Consider the following 18,245-nt stretch of genomic DNA (forward strand, 5'->3'; position numbering starts at 1 on the left):
ATCTATGAAGAAGCATACTCCACTGTAACTAAAGACGAAACACTGGAGGAAGTTGCTGTCGAACTGGGATCTGGCCAGTCTGAGGAATTACATCGGCGAATGTTTGCCGTTCTTCACAAGTTTTCGGATGTTTTTGAACCTGGAGTGGAGAAAAGACAGATCACGTGGTCCTGGTAAGACACAGTATCAACACTTGGTCTCATCTACTAATTATCCAGTGCTTAAATAGGGCGTCGCCAGCTTAACAGCGGAGATTAGGGAGCTAGTGGAGATGATGTTGCAGGACAAAATCACTGAACCTCCAGAGAGTCTTTGATCCTCTCCAGTGGTTGTTGTAGAGAATAAGGACAGCACATGGCGTGGCATTTCTGCATTGACTACTGATGACCGAACAAAATCACAAGTCTATCCACTGCCATGCACTGGTGATACAATAGACTGCTTAGTAGTTCTCAACTAAGGTAACGCAGAAAGGCTGCTGGCAGATCAAGACTAACAAGGCTGACTGGGAAAAGGGTGTAAGCGTATTGTCATATCGCTGGCTTAGTTGTGGAGTATCTTTGCGGGCAGCCGTGTCTGCAGTGAGTCAAGCGCAGGACACGGAACTGTTATGTTGTGTAGTGTGTAGCTCTGCATGTGAGAGGCTTTTTTAGTATTCAGGTTGAAGAGTTGCTGCAAGTGGTGTTACACAGTGATTTCAGGTGTGCCGGAGGGGAGTGTCATAGGACCGTTGCTATTCACAATATACATAAATGACCTTGTGGACAACATCGGAAGTTCACTGAGGCTTTTTGCGGATGATGCTGTAGTATATCCAGAGGTTGTAACAATGGAAAATTGTACTGAAATGCAGGAAGATCTGCACCGAATTGACGCATGGTGCAGGGAATGACAATTGAATCTCAATGTGGACAAGTGTAATGTGCTGTGAATACACAAAAAGAAAGATCCTTTAGCATTTAGCTACAATATAGCAGGTCACCAACTGGAAGCAGTTAATTCCATAAATTATCTGGGAGTAGGCATTAGGAGTGATTTAAAATGGAATGATCATATAAAGTTGATCGTCGATAAAGCAGATGCCAGACTGAGATTCATTGGAAGAATCCTAAGGAAATGCAATCCGAAAACAAAGGAAGTAGATTACAGTACGCTTGTTTGCCCACTGTTTGAATACGGCTCAGCAGTGTGGGATCCGTACCAGATAGGGTTGATAGAAGAGATAGCGAAGATCCAACGGAGATCAGCGCGCTTCGTTACAGGATCATTTAGTAATCGCGAAAGCGTTACGGAGATGATAGATAAACTGCAGTGAAAGACTCTGCAGGAGAGACGCTCAGCAGCTCGGTACGGGCTTTTGTTCAAGTTTCGAGAACATACCTTCACCGAGGAATAGAAGGGAGAACCGACAGAGGTACTCAAGGTACCCTCCGCCACACACTTTCAGGTGGTTTGCGGAGTACGGATGTACATGTAGATGTAGATGTACAGTAAAGTGATAAAATAAGTAAATGATTCAGAGGAATGTGCGTCAAGAAGTAATTTAAAATGAGCAGTGCTGCTGATAACGTATTTGTGTATCCTCTCGTTGCGTGTCTTACCGTACAGCATCAATCATCCGCGCCGTGTTCGGTCTCCCAGAATGAACTGACGTGAATCAGTAGCAATTAGTTACCGTAAAAGAGTGCAGTCAAGTGCCAGTGTCTCGCAGCAAGCGTGAGGACGTGCGTTCGGTCATCGCGTTTCCGCATTTATCAACAATCAGCCGCGCCGCGACGGTTACGCGCACGCTCGTACAAGTGAGAACTGAGAACTGAAAAATTAACTTTACGAACAGTGTTACATCATTACTAGTGACAAGGAGGACTATTACCAGATATCTGTATGTGTGAGGAGCGTAAGAACTTTCGTTCGATCATTCGGCTTCCGCATCATCAACAATCAGCCGCGTCGTGTCAGTTACGCGTACTGAGGCGTACCGCCTTGGCATCGCTCCTGTCACTTGTTAGGACGATATCGTTATAGGCATGAGTCATGGACAGATGTCACCAGCTGACATGGACCTGAGTCACAGAGCTGCACGTAGTTGTACTAGTAGGCGGCAGAGGTCAGCAGTTGACGGACAGTGCCAGCAGTCGTAGTCAAAACAATGTTGTAAAGTTATGTTTGATTAACATTTAATGTATTTTCATAATTATAATTGTTTTATATGTGTAGTAATTAACAGTGTGAGTGTTTGTATGAGCGAAGAAGGACAGAAGTAAATGAAAATTGTTTTGTTTATTCACGCAGTACCAGTTAAACTATACAGGGAATTTACTATAATTAAATGTGCAGTCAGTTTATGGTACTAATAAATCGTGAGTAGAACACAAATTAATCGGTAATTTCAGAAAGAGTAATTTTATATTTGATACTTTTCTAAATTTATTTATTTAGCAATTGCTATAGAAAGAAATGTTTTACTATGATTCGTCATTGAAGTAAAGCGCGGGTTAGCGCGGGAAAATACTGCAACCTGATTTGCTGTTTGTGATATCAGCCAATCAGAAAAATGCAGGCTCGCGCCAATCTATGCTGGGAACAAAGCCGCTGGTGTGATCTAGGAGTCAGTCGGGGCTGAGTGTTCGAACTAATAACATGTTATTGAAAGCAGCTCCGACGAAAGTACTGTAAAATCGCGGAAAAATGCTAATTAGACTTCGCGAAGTAGTATAAAGCGTATTTAAGTGAACGGTATAGTGGAAGTCGTGTGGAATTTCGGACGGAATATCAAAATCATTGCTCTTGACTGTTAGTTAAAACCGCGAGGCGTGTTGTGCGATCGAAGACTGGAACAGGTATTACGTGCAGAGCAGAGTGCACAACATTTGAGCGAGCACTTTCATAACTAACCGATGCAGTGAACTCTATTAACTCCGGTAACGGGTGTAAATACCATAAACTGGCTACGTGTGTGATTGTGGTGTACATGGGAACTTTACATTGTGTCGACACTTAGTACAGACTTGGCAGTATTAACTGTGATCTTTATCGTAAAAATACACCCGAATATTTACATTGCCATGTTAAAACTTTTTATTTCAGTACTAGCCACAACCCGTTTACCGGACAATTCTATGTATGTTGCGACCTGCATTAGACAGTAGGGGTCTAGTATTTTCTACTACAGCTTTTAGCTAGACAAATGATCATTGCTGGACACTGGCAGGGCGGTAAAAGGGTAACGTGCCGCGGGGCAGTACGCTCGTCTAAATGATGTTTTGTGGACTGTTAGTCATCCATTAATTGCGCAACTGCTACGGTCACAGGTTCGAATCCTGCCTCGGGCATGGATGTGTGTGATGTCCTTAGGTTAGTTAGGTTTAAGTAGTTCTAAGTTCTAGGGGACTGATGACCACAGACGTTAAGTCCCATAGTGCTCAGAGCCATTTGAACCATCCATTAATTGGGATAACACTTCTGAATTGGTATGTAAACAGTGCAAACTGCGATTTTCCTTTATTCGTCTCAGAATATAGTTGTTCATACCAGACATGGGACAGTGTTGTGTTTTAACGTTGAGTGGCTCCCCTAAACCAGCTTGCATATTTCGATAGATGATTTCAGGCAAGCCAGCAGCAGTGTGGAGCAGAACAGTACGACCGCTGCGGGATTACCAGGTACGTGAGGTGTGGACAGGGCGCACGGTCAAGAAAAGAAACGGTCACGAAACGAGAATTCAGTATAAGGTACCCCCCCACCCCCACCCATTCGTACTCCTGGGCGTGTTACAAGGGTACCTCCAAAACACCTGACTGTCTCTGTGATTCAAAGTTATGCCATCTGAACTATGTAATGCTTCAGCCACCTTTGAGAACATGAGAAACAGCTTGCTTCAACACTTCAAATAGACGATTTGTCTTTGTTTTCTGTATTACAACATTGTTGTTCCAAAGACATTTGAAACACATCTAAGCCACCTGACAGTTGTGTTAACGTGTGATCAACCCGAAGCCTCCAACTGAATCCAAAGAAGTGCCTCTCTGTCACCCAAGAAATGAAAAACTTGAGGCAGCTAGTGACTAGCATTGGAGACTATTGTGATCCACAGAAAATAAGGGCAACCATATTCTCTGACTCCTTGGTTTTCTCGAAATGTGGTCGAACTACTCGTGATCCATAAAGGACTCCTGTGCTGAGGGATATCCATTCCAAGAAGTACTATAGGGAGACGCCAAATTTTCCCGGAAGGAAGTGAAAGAGAGATTTTTCCGTGTTCTTAAGAGGACACTAACATCTTCTCCGGTTCTAGCACTGTACGAAGAGAATGACAATATAGAACTTCACACTGATGCTAGCAGTTATGGGACAGATGCAGTTCTAATACAAATTCAGGAAGGTGCTGAAAAGGTGGTAACTAATGCTTTCAGAGTACTCCCCAAAACCAAGATGACCTACTCTTCTACCAAGAAATATAACCTTACATTTGTTTTGGCCATCATCAAGGTCCGGTCATATTTATTTGGCAAACCATACAGCATTGTGACAGATCATCATTCTACATACTTGTTGACTAGCCCAAGGGATCTATGTAGTCGGGTAGCAAAACGGATACTGAGGGTTCAGGAGCACGAAGTCACAGTGGGTGGAAAGCAAGGACGTTGACTACCTTTCAAAGAAACCTTTAGCACAACTCAGCAATGTGGATGAAATATTAGGCATCACTATATCAAACGACGTTTCTGCTGAAAAGAGGGAAGATCCAGCACTCCTGAAAACCATAGAAGCCTTGAACAGGGAGGCGCCTACCAAAGGAGAATTCCAATTAACAAACAAAACGCTCCGTAACAGGAAACATGATTCAGAAATGGTTGCTCTTCGTCCCACGTCACTGTAAGGAATGCCAGTGATGGAAGCACATGTCGCAATTGCCTTTGGGACATCTGACACCAATTCTACCTGATTACCTCTTGGGGCGCTCCCAAAGTCGACAGAAAGGAATCGAAGAATAATAGTGCACACTGAGTGCCTCACCCGGTAAGCTTTCACCAATGCTGTGCAGGCTGCCTCAGCTCCGTAAATTGCAAGATTCTTGGTAGAATACAGCATTTTGAAGCACGTAGCATCCTTGCGATAAACTCTGATCTCGGAAATATTTTCGAGACAATACTAGTCTTAAAGTAATTTCGCGTTGCGAGGTCACTCTCAGATTGACAACTGCCTACCTGCTGAACTGCCTCGCCGAATGCTTTAATAAGATGTTGGAAGATATACTCTCAATGTACGTTGGTGTCAGACAGAGATACTGTGATGCAATATTATTCACCGTGATATTCGCGTTTAACACAGTGAAGCAAAACACTATGGGCTTGACACCATTCTTTCTGCTCCACATTCGTGAGACTTAAACGATAATGGACTCAATGTTTCTGTTTCAGTCAGATAATATTCAAATGCCTACGTGAAACAAGCCGTCACTAGGGCCGAAGAAGTGGGACAGCGACTCTCATACGGTTCCTGGACATCCAGGAAATGGACTGAGAGCGCTATAGCGCCAAGCACAGGCCAGTGACATGTTATGGAGTTTTACGCCTATGCAGAAAGTGTTGTTACTGCAAAAGTTACTAGAGTGCTACTTCAGGTCATATCATATCCTTCATTGTTTGCTGGACGTCACACACGAAGACGAGTATTATGACCCCTCACGAAGAACAGAAAGTGCAGCGACGTCTTACACGTCCGCTGTATGAAGCCCCAGTTCATTGCTGAAGATCTGATCGACGGTATGAGTTTCTCATTATTAAAGGTCTGCTCGATGAACACGAAACCTCAGTGAGATGGGCTACCATCTATGCTCACCATAGTGTATGGAATGTGACACGAGCAAAATCCGTGGATCATCCAGCGCTACCATGAAGAGTACCAGTGACAAGCCCAGTATCCAGGTTGCTGTAGTCGGCTCCAGTGAGAACTTCTGAAACAATGGGTCACTGTTTTCCCAGGCCACGAAACAAAGCTACAAGCAGTCGTGCATGCAATGTGGAGTATCGGTTAGCGTTGCTGGCTGGCGTGTCACGGCTTGCCAGTTAAAATCCAGTCACCACCTAATATTTATTTACTGTTTGTCATTCCTGGAAGGTTGTCGAAATTTCATATGTTTTCATTGCATGTGTATAATCCAATACTCGATACTTGTATAAACAGAAAAACTTTGTGTCCAGGAGACAGTTCTGTCTGTCCATTGATGTGCGTAATAAATCCGCTTTCAATACTAAGTGTCCTTCATTGTCAATCCTGCTTTCGTATTTGAACTTGACTGTGGTTATAACGTGACAATATGTTGTTGGAACCCATTTGATAATGGCCAAAAAAAATTGATAATTATCTGAGAATTGGCTAACTCTTTATTAGCAAAAAATTGTAAAAAGAGTAGATTGCTACTCGGTGTCAAGTTCATACGTTGAGTTGCAGACAGGTACGACAAAAAGACTATTTACACACTGAGATCTCACCCAAATCCTTCTTGAGAAAAGGACACATACATACAATCACAAAAGCAGAAACATCTCGCGCAGTCATAGCCATTATCTCTCAGCCGCTCTTGTCAGTCCATAAAATTGCAGAAATAAGAAATACCAACAGCTGTACAATTCATAAAAAAAATTAATTACACGACCAGTTTTGACACTACGTTAGTATCATCTTGAGGCCCCTTTTCAAACTGAATGGTGATACACGAAACTCAGTGCAATAGGATGGGTACCATTTATCTTCACTGGTCTCACGAGTTTCTATTTACTCGATGTGTGCACCCCACCCATCTACATTACAAGGACAAGGTTTTCTGTTTCTTTCCTAGTTTTGTCTTTCATCAATTGTCACCAAGTACTTCAATAGAAAGAAATTAACCTGCTTCCCATTAGTTCGAAGTATTAGTTGCAGGCAGTCATTTGGAAACTAGGCTAGCAACAGGTGGAACCAGTAGCGCACTCTGGGCGGAGCGGCTGGAGTGTGGAGGCAGGGGTCACGTGTGGACGAGGTGTGCCCCCCTGTGTGAACGTACGTGCGCTTTCTTTTCTGTAGAAAGCTTTGGCTGAAAGCTCAGTCTTTTACAGTCTTTTTGTTGTGCCTATCTGCAACTCAACATGTCATCTATACAGTGAGTGGCAATATATCATTTTCATAATTTTTGATATTCCAGCTTTGATTTTTTTATTGCTTATTTTCTTTTTTCCTTTTTTCTTACTAAAAACAAACAAAAACATTTAACTGCTGGGACGTAATTTATTGGAACTTTCCGTCCGAAGTAAAATAGATACAATATGCCACGTAGAGAAAATAAGTGTAATCAATACTTACCTTTCAATGCGACAAGCATCTTTTGTGCGAGTGGATTGCTCTTCTCTGCATTGATGAAATTCATATGGTCAGTAAAGTGGTCAAAATCCTTGACAGTGATGGAGCGTATCAATTCGGGATCTCTAATCAGTAGGACAGGGATCGTAAACGAGAAGAGACCTGCATAGGGGTGTGGGTCCAACTTCTGATAGAGTTCATTGAGAATGTCGGGCATGGACTTGGTGCAGAACACCACGTCCAGCATGTTGCCCACTACTGGCAAAGGCGTCACGTACGGAACTCTGCGGTCAGCGAAGACCCCGACCCAGCGGCGCCACCAGAGGACGGACGCTGCCGCGGCCCCCAGCACCAGTGGCGTCCACAGCGTCCAGCAGTCCACGGCGATCTGCGGGGAAACACGGAAAGTGCTTCTTAGGCATGCGGTCTGTCTTTCCTGACTTTCAGTGATATCATGTAATGCCACGGGGACGAGTAAGTACTGAACAATTTATTAGCGCCGTATTTGAAAGTTAATTTAACATAGTGGTGAATCTATTATGATAGTGCTCTTATGAAGCTCTGTACATTAATTACATGGGATCACTATAAATAATGTCCTTGCGTGAGACAAATTATAATCAGACACTTTAACACTGATTAGTCACTTAATTATCCATTTGCAATTCAATAAAAACGAAATGACCAAGTTGTATTAGCTGTATAACGTAATTTAAGTAAATCATACTTGCGTTTACATTCATAAATCTTATCTGTTATGGGATGCAGTCAAATTGACGAAATTTACCCTATGCAGGAAAACTTAATAGCTTACTTTGAAGTGTGTGACCAAAACAATTAAATTTTTTCCATCACACACAAAAATAGAATTATTTCATTATTGATAAGCTCGTAATCCCTTCCCTGCGTTGCAATTACTACTTTGCAGCAGACAGGACAGTTTGAGGCAGATGTCTTCTGGGTTTCTTTAGACCATTTTATTACTAGGCAGTGTATGATCATGTGCTGGTGTCAAGCGATTTGAGTGTTAAACACTATGTACACAAGATGGAAACAAATACGGGTGCCAGGTACTGCTTGTGTGTGATTGCAGTTATGCGTCTAGATCGAACCGGGAGTTTAATCTGACCATCTTTGCTTATCGTGAAGCTCAAAATGCTGAATGACTAACGGATATTGAAGGGCATCTCCTCAGTCGTAACAACAAAATACCACGCTTTAGGAAACCATAGCTTGATTCTAAAATTACCTCTACACATGTGCTATATTTTTTTCTGGCGAGCTTCATTTCTTCTTTCTCCAAATCAAATTACTTTTTAACAACTTGCGTTACTAATGTTTAGCGCCCTCTTTTTTTCAACTCTGCGAAAACACACACGCTTATTCAAGTGTTCCTTCTTAAAGCATCTGAGAGTTATGCTTAGTTTTTCTGTACCAGTAGCATCTGCTAACTCTGTGTCCTGTTGGGTCATAAAATGTTTGGTCTTTGGATGTGCTCATCCACTGTACTCTACAGGGAGGTGACAAAAGTCGTGCGATGGTTCCCACTATCGTATTCGGCCTCCTCTCGCCCGGGCTACTGCAGCAACTCGGCATGACGTGTACACAACAAGTCGCTGGGAGTCCCATGCGTAAATATTGAGCCGTGCTACCGCTACAACCGTCTGGTGCAAGATGTTTTGTATCAACTGCTCTCTCGATTAGGTCCCATAAATGTTCGATGGGATTCATGGCGGGCGATCTGGGTGGCCAAATCATTCGCTCGAATTATTCAGAATGTTCTTCAAGCGTACCGTCAACAATTGTGGCCCGGTGACATGCTATCGTTGTTTGGGAATATGAAGTCCGTGAATGGCTGCAAATAATCCCCAAGTCGCTGGACACAACCATTTCCATCCCCCACCAGCTTGCACACCTCCTTGTTGACAACTTGGGTCCACGGCTTCCTGGTGTCTGCGCCACATCACTCTCTACCATCAGCTGTGACTAATTGAAGTCAGGACCCACCTGACCAGTCCACCATTTTGCAGTTGTGTATGGTTCCACCGATACGGCCACGAGCCTGGGAGAGCTGCTGCAGGTGATGTCCCGCTGTCAGCAGCGGCACTCGCCTCGGTCGTCTACTGCGGTAGTCCATTAGCGCCAGACTTGGCCGCACTATCCTACCGGATACGTTCGTCGCACGCCCACACTGATTTGTGCGGTTATTTCACGCAGTGCTGCTTGTCTGTCAGCAGCGACAACCCAAAGCAAACGCCGGTGCTCTCGGTCACTTTCCGAAGTGAGAGGTAAACCTGGTGTAATCGGCAAGCTCTTGACACTGCGGATCCCGGAACAACGAATTTCCTAAACGCTTTACTAAATGGACTGTCCCACGCATCTAGCTCCAATCACCATTCCGCATTCATTGTCTGACCTGAGTACAAATTACAGGTCCTGTCAGCGAACTATCCTTTTTACGCTGTGTGCGCGATGCTACCGCCATTTGTACACGTGCACATCGCTGCCCCCTGACTCCGCTCACCTCAGCGTACTGCCGACTCTGCATGAAGCACCTACTTACTGGACGCCCTGCAAGTGCAGAAGCGTACTGGGAGTTTCACCTGGCCCCAGTGTCTCAGGACTTGCTTACTTTCCCATTTTCAGGCCTACCCACGCACGCTTTTAGAACGCATAAATGTTGTATAGTACTAGTCAGACATTACAAAGAGCAACAAATAACTTTCTGTTGAGCTCCCTTTCTGTCTGTGACGGTACAAACCCAGGTACCAGATGAATATTCCTAGTATACAAGGACTGCTTTGTGGAGAGCGAGCGCGCTACACGGTGCGCGATTAGCGGAAGCGCGTGGCGCGCCCGCGCGAGATGTGCAACGAGTCGGTGGGATGGTGTTCGCCGCCGGGCGGCCACGTGGCCCGCAGCTTGGGGCGTTGTTTGGTTTTTCACGCATTACGCGAAAACTGTGTAGCTTACGGCGGAGAGCGATGCGGCAGTGGATTGTGGTCGGCAATATGCACCTTCTGAAAGACCGATCTTTATTTCAAGTCAGGAGACGCAAAAGTTATAGTAACCTCAAAATCGGTTAATATCACGAATACTGACACATTAATAAAAATAGTAAATAACAACTTACAGGGATGAGCGAGCATTCATTAAAAATGTTTCGTCAAGCGGATCGGAGATTCAAAAATAATTAAGCACCTAAAGAGCAATAAACAAAGTTTGAGGCAAAATTGTTTATAAATTTCAATAGAAAATTCATGACGTGAAGAACGGCACTATATAATATTTTGGGTGGCATCACACGTATTTTAAACTCGTTAAGTTATACTATACATGTAACTTGCAATAGTTTTCATTGTTTGCAAATCAGTATTAACATTTATCGCCCATAATTAATTAATTATTATAGATATGAAGATTTTGAGCAGTGCAATGTGTAGATCGCTATAGATTACAACTAAAAACAGTGGTATATGCAGTTCCATGTTAAAACTTTGCAGCACAGAGGTAAACAAAGAAATCTACGCCAAGTTGCGAAATTTTGCAAAAACTAAACCTTGATTTATCGGCGATAGAATAATCCTACAAATTAATGTAATGCAGTAAATGAGATTTACTTTTTAGCGCGGTTCCGATGGTGTACTTATTTCTCTCGAGGGATGTATGTATCAAAATTTGTAATCTTAACTGGTGAGACTGGTACTCAAATAACCAGGGGGTTGGACATCAGAGCCTATATAAGCGAGCGGCCATCTTGGCCAGGGGTGAGTCGTTGGTCAGTCGTACGGCAGTCGGGGCGCCGGTGGGCGGCGAGCAAGTCCCAGTTTTGCGTGGCCCATGTGGTCGTTTCAGTAAGAATGTTTTTCGCGTCGATTTATTTCGACAAAGAGTATTGTTTAATAGCGCAAGTGTGCACGCATATATTTGGTGAACTGGAAGTGCTACGATTATTTGTGTGAGTACGAATTGCGAGGTATACATCGGCATAAGTGAACATGTGGCGATCTGTGATTTCGCGCCAAAACTGTTAGAACAAAGAGGACAGTGAGACTTGTGGCTCTGTTCGAATTATTTGAATAATTTTCGTTTATAGCAGCCTACATTACTGCTGTTGGCGGCTCGGAGTCAAATTATTATTAGAGTAAAACTGTAAACCGTCTCACCAGTGCTAATTTCATTGTGTGAAAGGAAAGAACAACGCCAATAAATAGTGATTGAACTGTGTCGTGAAAAACTGATTTTAGTATAATAATCGCCTAGTTCTTGTTTCCTAGCATAAATTGTACTTATGTCTGAGTGAATAATTAATTCAAAAACTATAACAAATGCGCGGGTGTGGAAGTCTACTAATGCACCAAGTGTGCAAATCATCCCCTGAGACTTACGTGAGAGCCAAAATTTGCAATAAAATTTTTAACCAACATTTGTATATGCTCATTCGTAAGAACACTCTGCAACCGCACTTTATCATTTACCGCCCCGTCGCATGCGGGACATTCGTTTTGGTCTGAAGGGAACAGGAATCCGTAACACGGATCACCTAGTTGTACTAATTTGCTTTTTCAGTCGAGCCATTAATTTTTTTATGGTTCTATGCTTCTACTTTTCTTTTAATCTGATTTTAATGGGGACGAACAGTAACAGCCCACTTCGCTGTAGGGGATCAGATGGAGTCCGGCAGCACCAGACATTTGAACGGCCGTCCTTCCAGGTACAAATCTAGTGTCTGTCAACAGCCGTGCCACGGCGGGTACACCGCTTCCTGTCACATCGCCGAAGTTAAGAACCGTCGAGCGTGGTCAGTACCTGGATGGGTGACCATCTGGGTACTCGGCATGCTGTTACCAATTTTCCTTTTGCCTTCACAGCTGAGGGGTCATGAGGGGTGGCGGCGTCGTGTCCCTGACCACCAGTCTCGGTGCTGATGTCCTGGAATGAGTTCCAAACCCATCCGTAGTGTCTCTCGAAGTTGAGGCACGCCACACTGTCGGTCATCAGCCAGTCACACTCAGACGTTAGGCTTGGCTGACCTTTTGGTGCCGTTCCAGAGGAGGAGGCCGTCTCCCTCCTCTCGTTGTCACCCACCAGACATGCGACACCGCGCTGTACACACACACACTCATTGCAGTCGCCTACACTTAACAGTTACACTTAAACAACATGCGATGGTAAGGTGCCTATGGGTGCAAAGCATAGAAAACACCTTTCCAACGAAGGGGACAGAGCCTGGGCTCCCAGCCATATTTACCGTACAACTTTACTTTATCTGCTGTCCTACCACAGTGCCACCTCATACGGCTGCAATGAATGTGGCAGTAGGGGCGACGTCTAATACAAGACAATAAATCCTTTTTGTTGCCATGGAAATTGGAAGTGTTTTTTTTGGACATGTCTTTCTTTTTCCTTCGACCTTGAAGTTTTGTCTCGTTTATAGAAATGATTAACGGCAGGAGTTGGTAGAGACCATTTGGAGGCGATGTAGTGAGTGCTTGAACTGTACTTTTCCACTCTACTGATCAAACGTGACAGTTTTTTCCAAAGTAATTTTATTACTCCGTGGCATTTAATGGTGGAGCAGGAGATATGACAAATTTTACCCTGTCTCGCGGGTCGAAGAGAAGATGTCGACCACTATTTCGATCGGTATAGTAGTGTAGCAGTGCATAAAGCTAAGCCAGGTCCACTGATTAATGGTTCTGAGTAAATCCTTGGGGCAACATGTGGCGTGACAACTGCATAGTTTTGCAGTCGCAGCCACGAATGGGAACATGCAACGACACCACGGAAGCTGCGAGGCTGACGATCTACAGCCACATATCTGTTTATAATTTACTGTACCTCCTCCATGTCATTGCAACCGGATAAGATATTCAAACTACATGTGCACTACTGATTATACCTATTGTTATATAATTTTCCACTTGACTGCCTGCAGATAATACATCAAATTAAGGGCAAATAGGCTACTTTATGAACGGAAAATCTATTCAAGAGTAGTAGCGTAAGGGGGTTCTGAGGACACTTTTGATATCAAATTGATATGCAAATTAATTAAATTGTTCAGTTAATTACACCCACCCACCCCCAGCTCTGGTTGATGTCACGTGTTTTCCTGGGGCAGCACGTGCATCCCTGCTCCATCCCCCTCCCCACCTGTGCCCCTCCCCCACATAACCTATTGGCGCGAATTTCGAATTTTGGCAGCACTTCTGAATTTTCGCGGTAAAATGGAATTTCGCTATAAAATTCTATTGTCACTTCAGAGGACGTAATATTAACGGCAATTGTGATGGAATTTGTTTATAAAATGAGGATAGGTGGTAGAAATCTAAAACAAAGATCAGAGGACAGGAAATCGTGGAATTATGCAGTGCAGAGGACATGATTTGCATTTAGTAAGACGGAGTATAGATTTAAGTGTCAGGAAGTCGTTTCTGAAACTATTTGTATAGAGTCTAGCCATTTATGGAAGTGAAACATGGACGATAAATAGTTTGGACAAGAAGGGAATAGAAGCTTTCGAAATGTGGTGCTAGAGAAGAATGCTGAAGATTAGATGGGTAGATCACGTAACTAATGAGGAGGTACTGAATAGAATAGGGGAGAAGAGGAGTATGTGGTACAACTTGACAAAAAGGAGGGACCGGTTAGCAGGACATGTTCTCAGGCAACAAGGGATCACAAATTTAGCACTAGAGGGCACGTGGAGGGTAAAAATCGTAGAGGGAGACCAAGAGATGAATACACTAAGCAGATTCAGAAGGATGTGGGTTGCAATAAGTACTGGGAGATGAAGAAGCTTGCACAGGATAGAGTAGCATGGAGAGCTGCATCAAACCAGTCTCAGGACTGAAGACCACGACAACAACAACAAGACGGGGATACTCTTATTTGTCTTCCGATCGAATTGTATGCTGTGGTCACTGTGCTATGTGCTACTCTAGGCACTCTGCACGGTTGTTACTGCCTTGCGAGGGCCCTTGCTCGGGCAGCAGCCTGTCGCTAGTGGGCCTGCCCCCCTGCCCCCCTGCCCCCCGCTTCCACGCAGCGCCACAGTGGGCCCTACAGCAGCCGGCCAGCAGTCAGAGACAAGTGGCGGGTGACTGCGGTGTAAGCCACTCTGCGCAGTGGTTGGCATCCACCACGAATAATAGATTTGTTTTCAAAGGTTAGCATCTTCCTCCCACAGCCGTGCCCTAATGAACTACGACATGTATTACGAGGGATGCATCTGGTGTCAGGCTATCTGTTTGTCCCGGAATGAATAAATGACGCTTTTCTAAAGATAGCAGATGTGTCAAATTTTCCAGCCACATGCAGTCAGTTGCCAGCAAACAAAGGATGTTTCTGATAGCTCCCTTTATCTGTTTGTCCCAGAATTTTTGTGTGTTCACAGCAGCGTTCTGTTTCTCAACCACCTGCACGAAGCTTGCTCGAAGAAAAAGAACGCAACTCATAACTTGCTGGCATGGCATTCTGAGTTACTGTTGGTCCTCTGCAAAGTAGAGGGTGGAGTCTGAAGAAATATAAAGCCCAAACCCCTCCACAAAATTCATCAGTCTTTGGCAATACGTAGTTGTGTCCGTGTGACTCTCGCCGTATCGATATGAAACTGTCAGCCAGTAGTGACAGTGGCGATAGGAAATGGCCGAACATGGGGCAACTGCCATGGAAATGTTTATAAAAAAAATTATGATTCAAACTGCGACAGTTATAAAATTTCGTAGCAAAGTATTCAAATTTTTTTCCAGATTGTGATACATTCTCGAAACAAGTGGTTATAAAAGTTGTTTCCTTTTGCCATTGCAGCATTCATTCCCGAAATGCTCGCTGAATTAGAGCGTGAGCTGGAAGCTGAAAGTCACTGGCAAGCCGAAGAGGTTGTGCTGGCATCATGTAAGAACATCTCAAAACTGTGTGTGTGATAGTTTACATTTTCAGGAAACATATCATAAAGTATTCAAAATGTAACGAGTGCTTGTAACATTTCTGCTGCTGTTCCACCATTAGAGCAGCAGCAGCTGGGTGGTGAAAGACCAAAAACAGCAGCAAAATGAAGAGGCTGTGCTGTCACCGTGAAAGTACGTCTCCACATTCAGTGTGGTAGTTTGCACGTTCATAAAACAGCTCTTGATGTATTAAAATGGTAACAAGTGCTTATAATATTTTTGATGTCGCTGTTGCAGCATTAGAACGGCATCTGATCGACCTTGACTGGCTCTTGGAGACCGAAATGCAACAAGAACGTAAGTACAATTGTTATACATTGCGTTAGACATGTATTTCATAGTACACAATTGTTGTACATGTTTTTCCTCGTACACAATTGTTCTAGATGTCGCTATCGAACAAGAGGAAGATGCGAATCGCCGGCCGGAGTGGCCGTGCGGTTCTAGGCGCTACAGTCTGGAGCCGAGCGACCGCTACGGTCGCAGGTTCTAATCCTGCCTCGGGCATGGATGTGTTTGATGTGGTTAGGTTAGTTAGGTTTAATTAGTTCTAAGTTCTAGGTGACTCATGACCTCAGCAGTTAAGTCGCATAGTGCTCAGAGCCATTTGAACCATTTGAGGATGCGAATCCAGCAGGGATATGTGTCGACAATGGTCGCCAGGAGACATCACTTCCATCTGGTATTAACTTTCTATTTCGTTGTTATGTACAGTTAATACCTCGCTGTAGGCAAATTCAGCACAGACTTTTTCTGTTGTTGTTTCTTATAATCAATGTCTTGTAGTAGACATTGAGCCAAGTTGTGAGTGCTGCAAGTAGGTAGCTAAGCAGGAGTATGACAACCGAAGGGAGCATCAAAAGTTGCATCCTGACAGCGATGTATGAAGCTAAAAGCGCCCTGACGCAGAAAGGAGCGAGAAAAAGAAGATGAATTAAACCATCCAGGGTCCTACCAAAACCGGGTGAAAAATTCCCTTCCTCATTCCTGCCCTAGAAGGTCTCTCAGTGGTGGGTTCACTGGCTGGGCCTACTGCAGCTGTTGCCAGGACACTCAAGAAAGCACAAAACTCCCAGGAGTAACTGCAGGAGGCATGAAGACATAACCGCATGATGGAGGCAGCAGCCATCGGAAATGGGCTATACCTGAAACCACATAAGAAAGGAATAGATCTCTTAATAAACTAATACGAGGGTTGGAACTTAAATAGCGGCAACTATTTATTCACAACTGATACAAAAGAGTTACATGTTTGCACCTGTTACTGTCCTTCAAAGCAGTCACCAGCGCTGTGTAGAACCCGTTGCCAGCGATGCAGAAGGCGTAGTATACCGTTAGCAGAGTTTGTTCTGTTGATGGTGCGAATGGAGCGGTCTACTGCCTGTCGAATCTCTGGAACAGTTCTGAAGCGAATGCCACGAAGTGGTTTCTTCATCTTCGGAATGAAATAAAAGTCACAAGGACTTAAGTCCGTGGAGTGCGGTAGATGGTACAGTACTTCCCAGTCCCATCGACCGAACAGAACAGCCACAGCTTGCGCTGTATGCTCCCGCGCATTGACGTGCAAAATGATGGGTGGGTTGCGCAGAAAGAGTCGCCGCTTCTTTCGCAGAGCTGGTCGCTGGTGATGGTGACTCTGATTTGATTCCGAAGGTGAAGGAATCATTACGTGGCATTCACTTAAGAACTATTCCAGAGATTCTACAGGCTATAGATCATCTCCATTCGGGCCATCAACAGAACAGGCTCTGCTAACGGTACACTACGCACTCCACATCGCTGGCAACGGGTTCTACACAACGCTGGCGGCTACTTTGAAGGACTGTAAAAGCTCAAAACATGTATCTCTTTTGTCACTGGTGTAAATAAACAGTTGCCACTATTTAAGTTCCAACCCACGTAAAAGCCCTCTAGCAATCCTAACAGACCTGCTTACGTTCGTTAAGAAGCAATTCAACATTCCGAGGTGTTTTTATGTGGAATACATTGCCGAAGACTATGTGGAAATGAGGAGAACGCGGAATGGTGAATCTGGATGTAGCAGAATGACCTGGAACTCACTGCGTAGCAGATGTTAAAAAGAGAATACCAATAACGCTTACTGTTTCGAATCATTCGACGATTTGCAACCTCCAGAAGAATTCCAAAGATGCTTCACAGGCAGAAGACATGTGTTCTACAATTTTCGACAGTACCAAGACTTTAATACATTCCTGTGTGGTCATCTATGCTTCATGTTTCTCCTGACGTTTACGAATGATACGTAAGGACGGGTATCAAGTATTGGCCAGCAGATGTTTAGATGCAACGCCATACACTCTGACTTTAAAAAGACGATCGTCTTTGTTACGTGCAAACTACTTCCCACTAACTGACTTACGCATTGGAGATTGCAGTACAGCGCTGACTGGATGGTTCAAACGGCTCTAAGCACTATGGGACTTAAAATCTGAGGTCATCAGTCCCCTAGACTTACAACTATTTAAAACTAACTAACCTAAGGACATCACACACATCCATGCCCGAGGCAGGATTCGAACCTGCGACTGTAGCGGTGGCTCGGTTCAGCAGCAAAATGAAGAGGCTGTGCTATCATCGTGAAAGTACATCTCCAAATCCAGTGTGGTAGTTTACACGTTCCTCAAACAGCTCCGGACTGAAGCGCCTAGAACCGCTCGGCCACAGTGGCCGGCGCGCTGATGGGACAGGGGACATACAACACCAACCCAATAATCACAGTGGATAACAATAAACTTCTCCTGGAAATTAATAGTAAAAATCAAATTGTGGAAACTGAACTTGATGCATACGATATTGACGATTTAAAAGAAGTTTTAAAACACTCTGGAAACGAGATTGAGTTCTGCGCAAACTTCAGTACAGTTATACGTGAAATAAGGGTGGTGAATTCATGAGCTAACTGTAAACAGAAACGTTAAATATGCTCACCACTGG

General features: G+C 44.1%; 1 protein-coding gene across 1 annotated transcript in view; it reads right to left on the bottom strand.

Moving 5' to 3' along the window:
* The window catches only part of LOC126161287 (cytochrome P450 9e2-like), a 95,146-nt gene that overhangs the window by 57,499 nt on the left and 19,402 nt on the right, over positions 1-18,245 (bottom strand). Inside the window, exon 2 of the mRNA XM_049917026.1 lies at positions 7,342-7,726. Coding sequence (XP_049772983.1) covers positions 7,342-7,726 — 385 coding nt within the window. The remainder of the gene's footprint in view (positions 1-7,341; positions 7,727-18,245) is intronic.

This window comes from Schistocerca cancellata, chromosome 2 (assembly GCF_023864275.1).
Source record: "Schistocerca cancellata isolate TAMUIC-IGC-003103 chromosome 2, iqSchCanc2.1, whole genome shotgun sequence".
Taxonomy (NCBI): domain Eukaryota; kingdom Metazoa; phylum Arthropoda; class Insecta; order Orthoptera; family Acrididae; genus Schistocerca; species Schistocerca cancellata.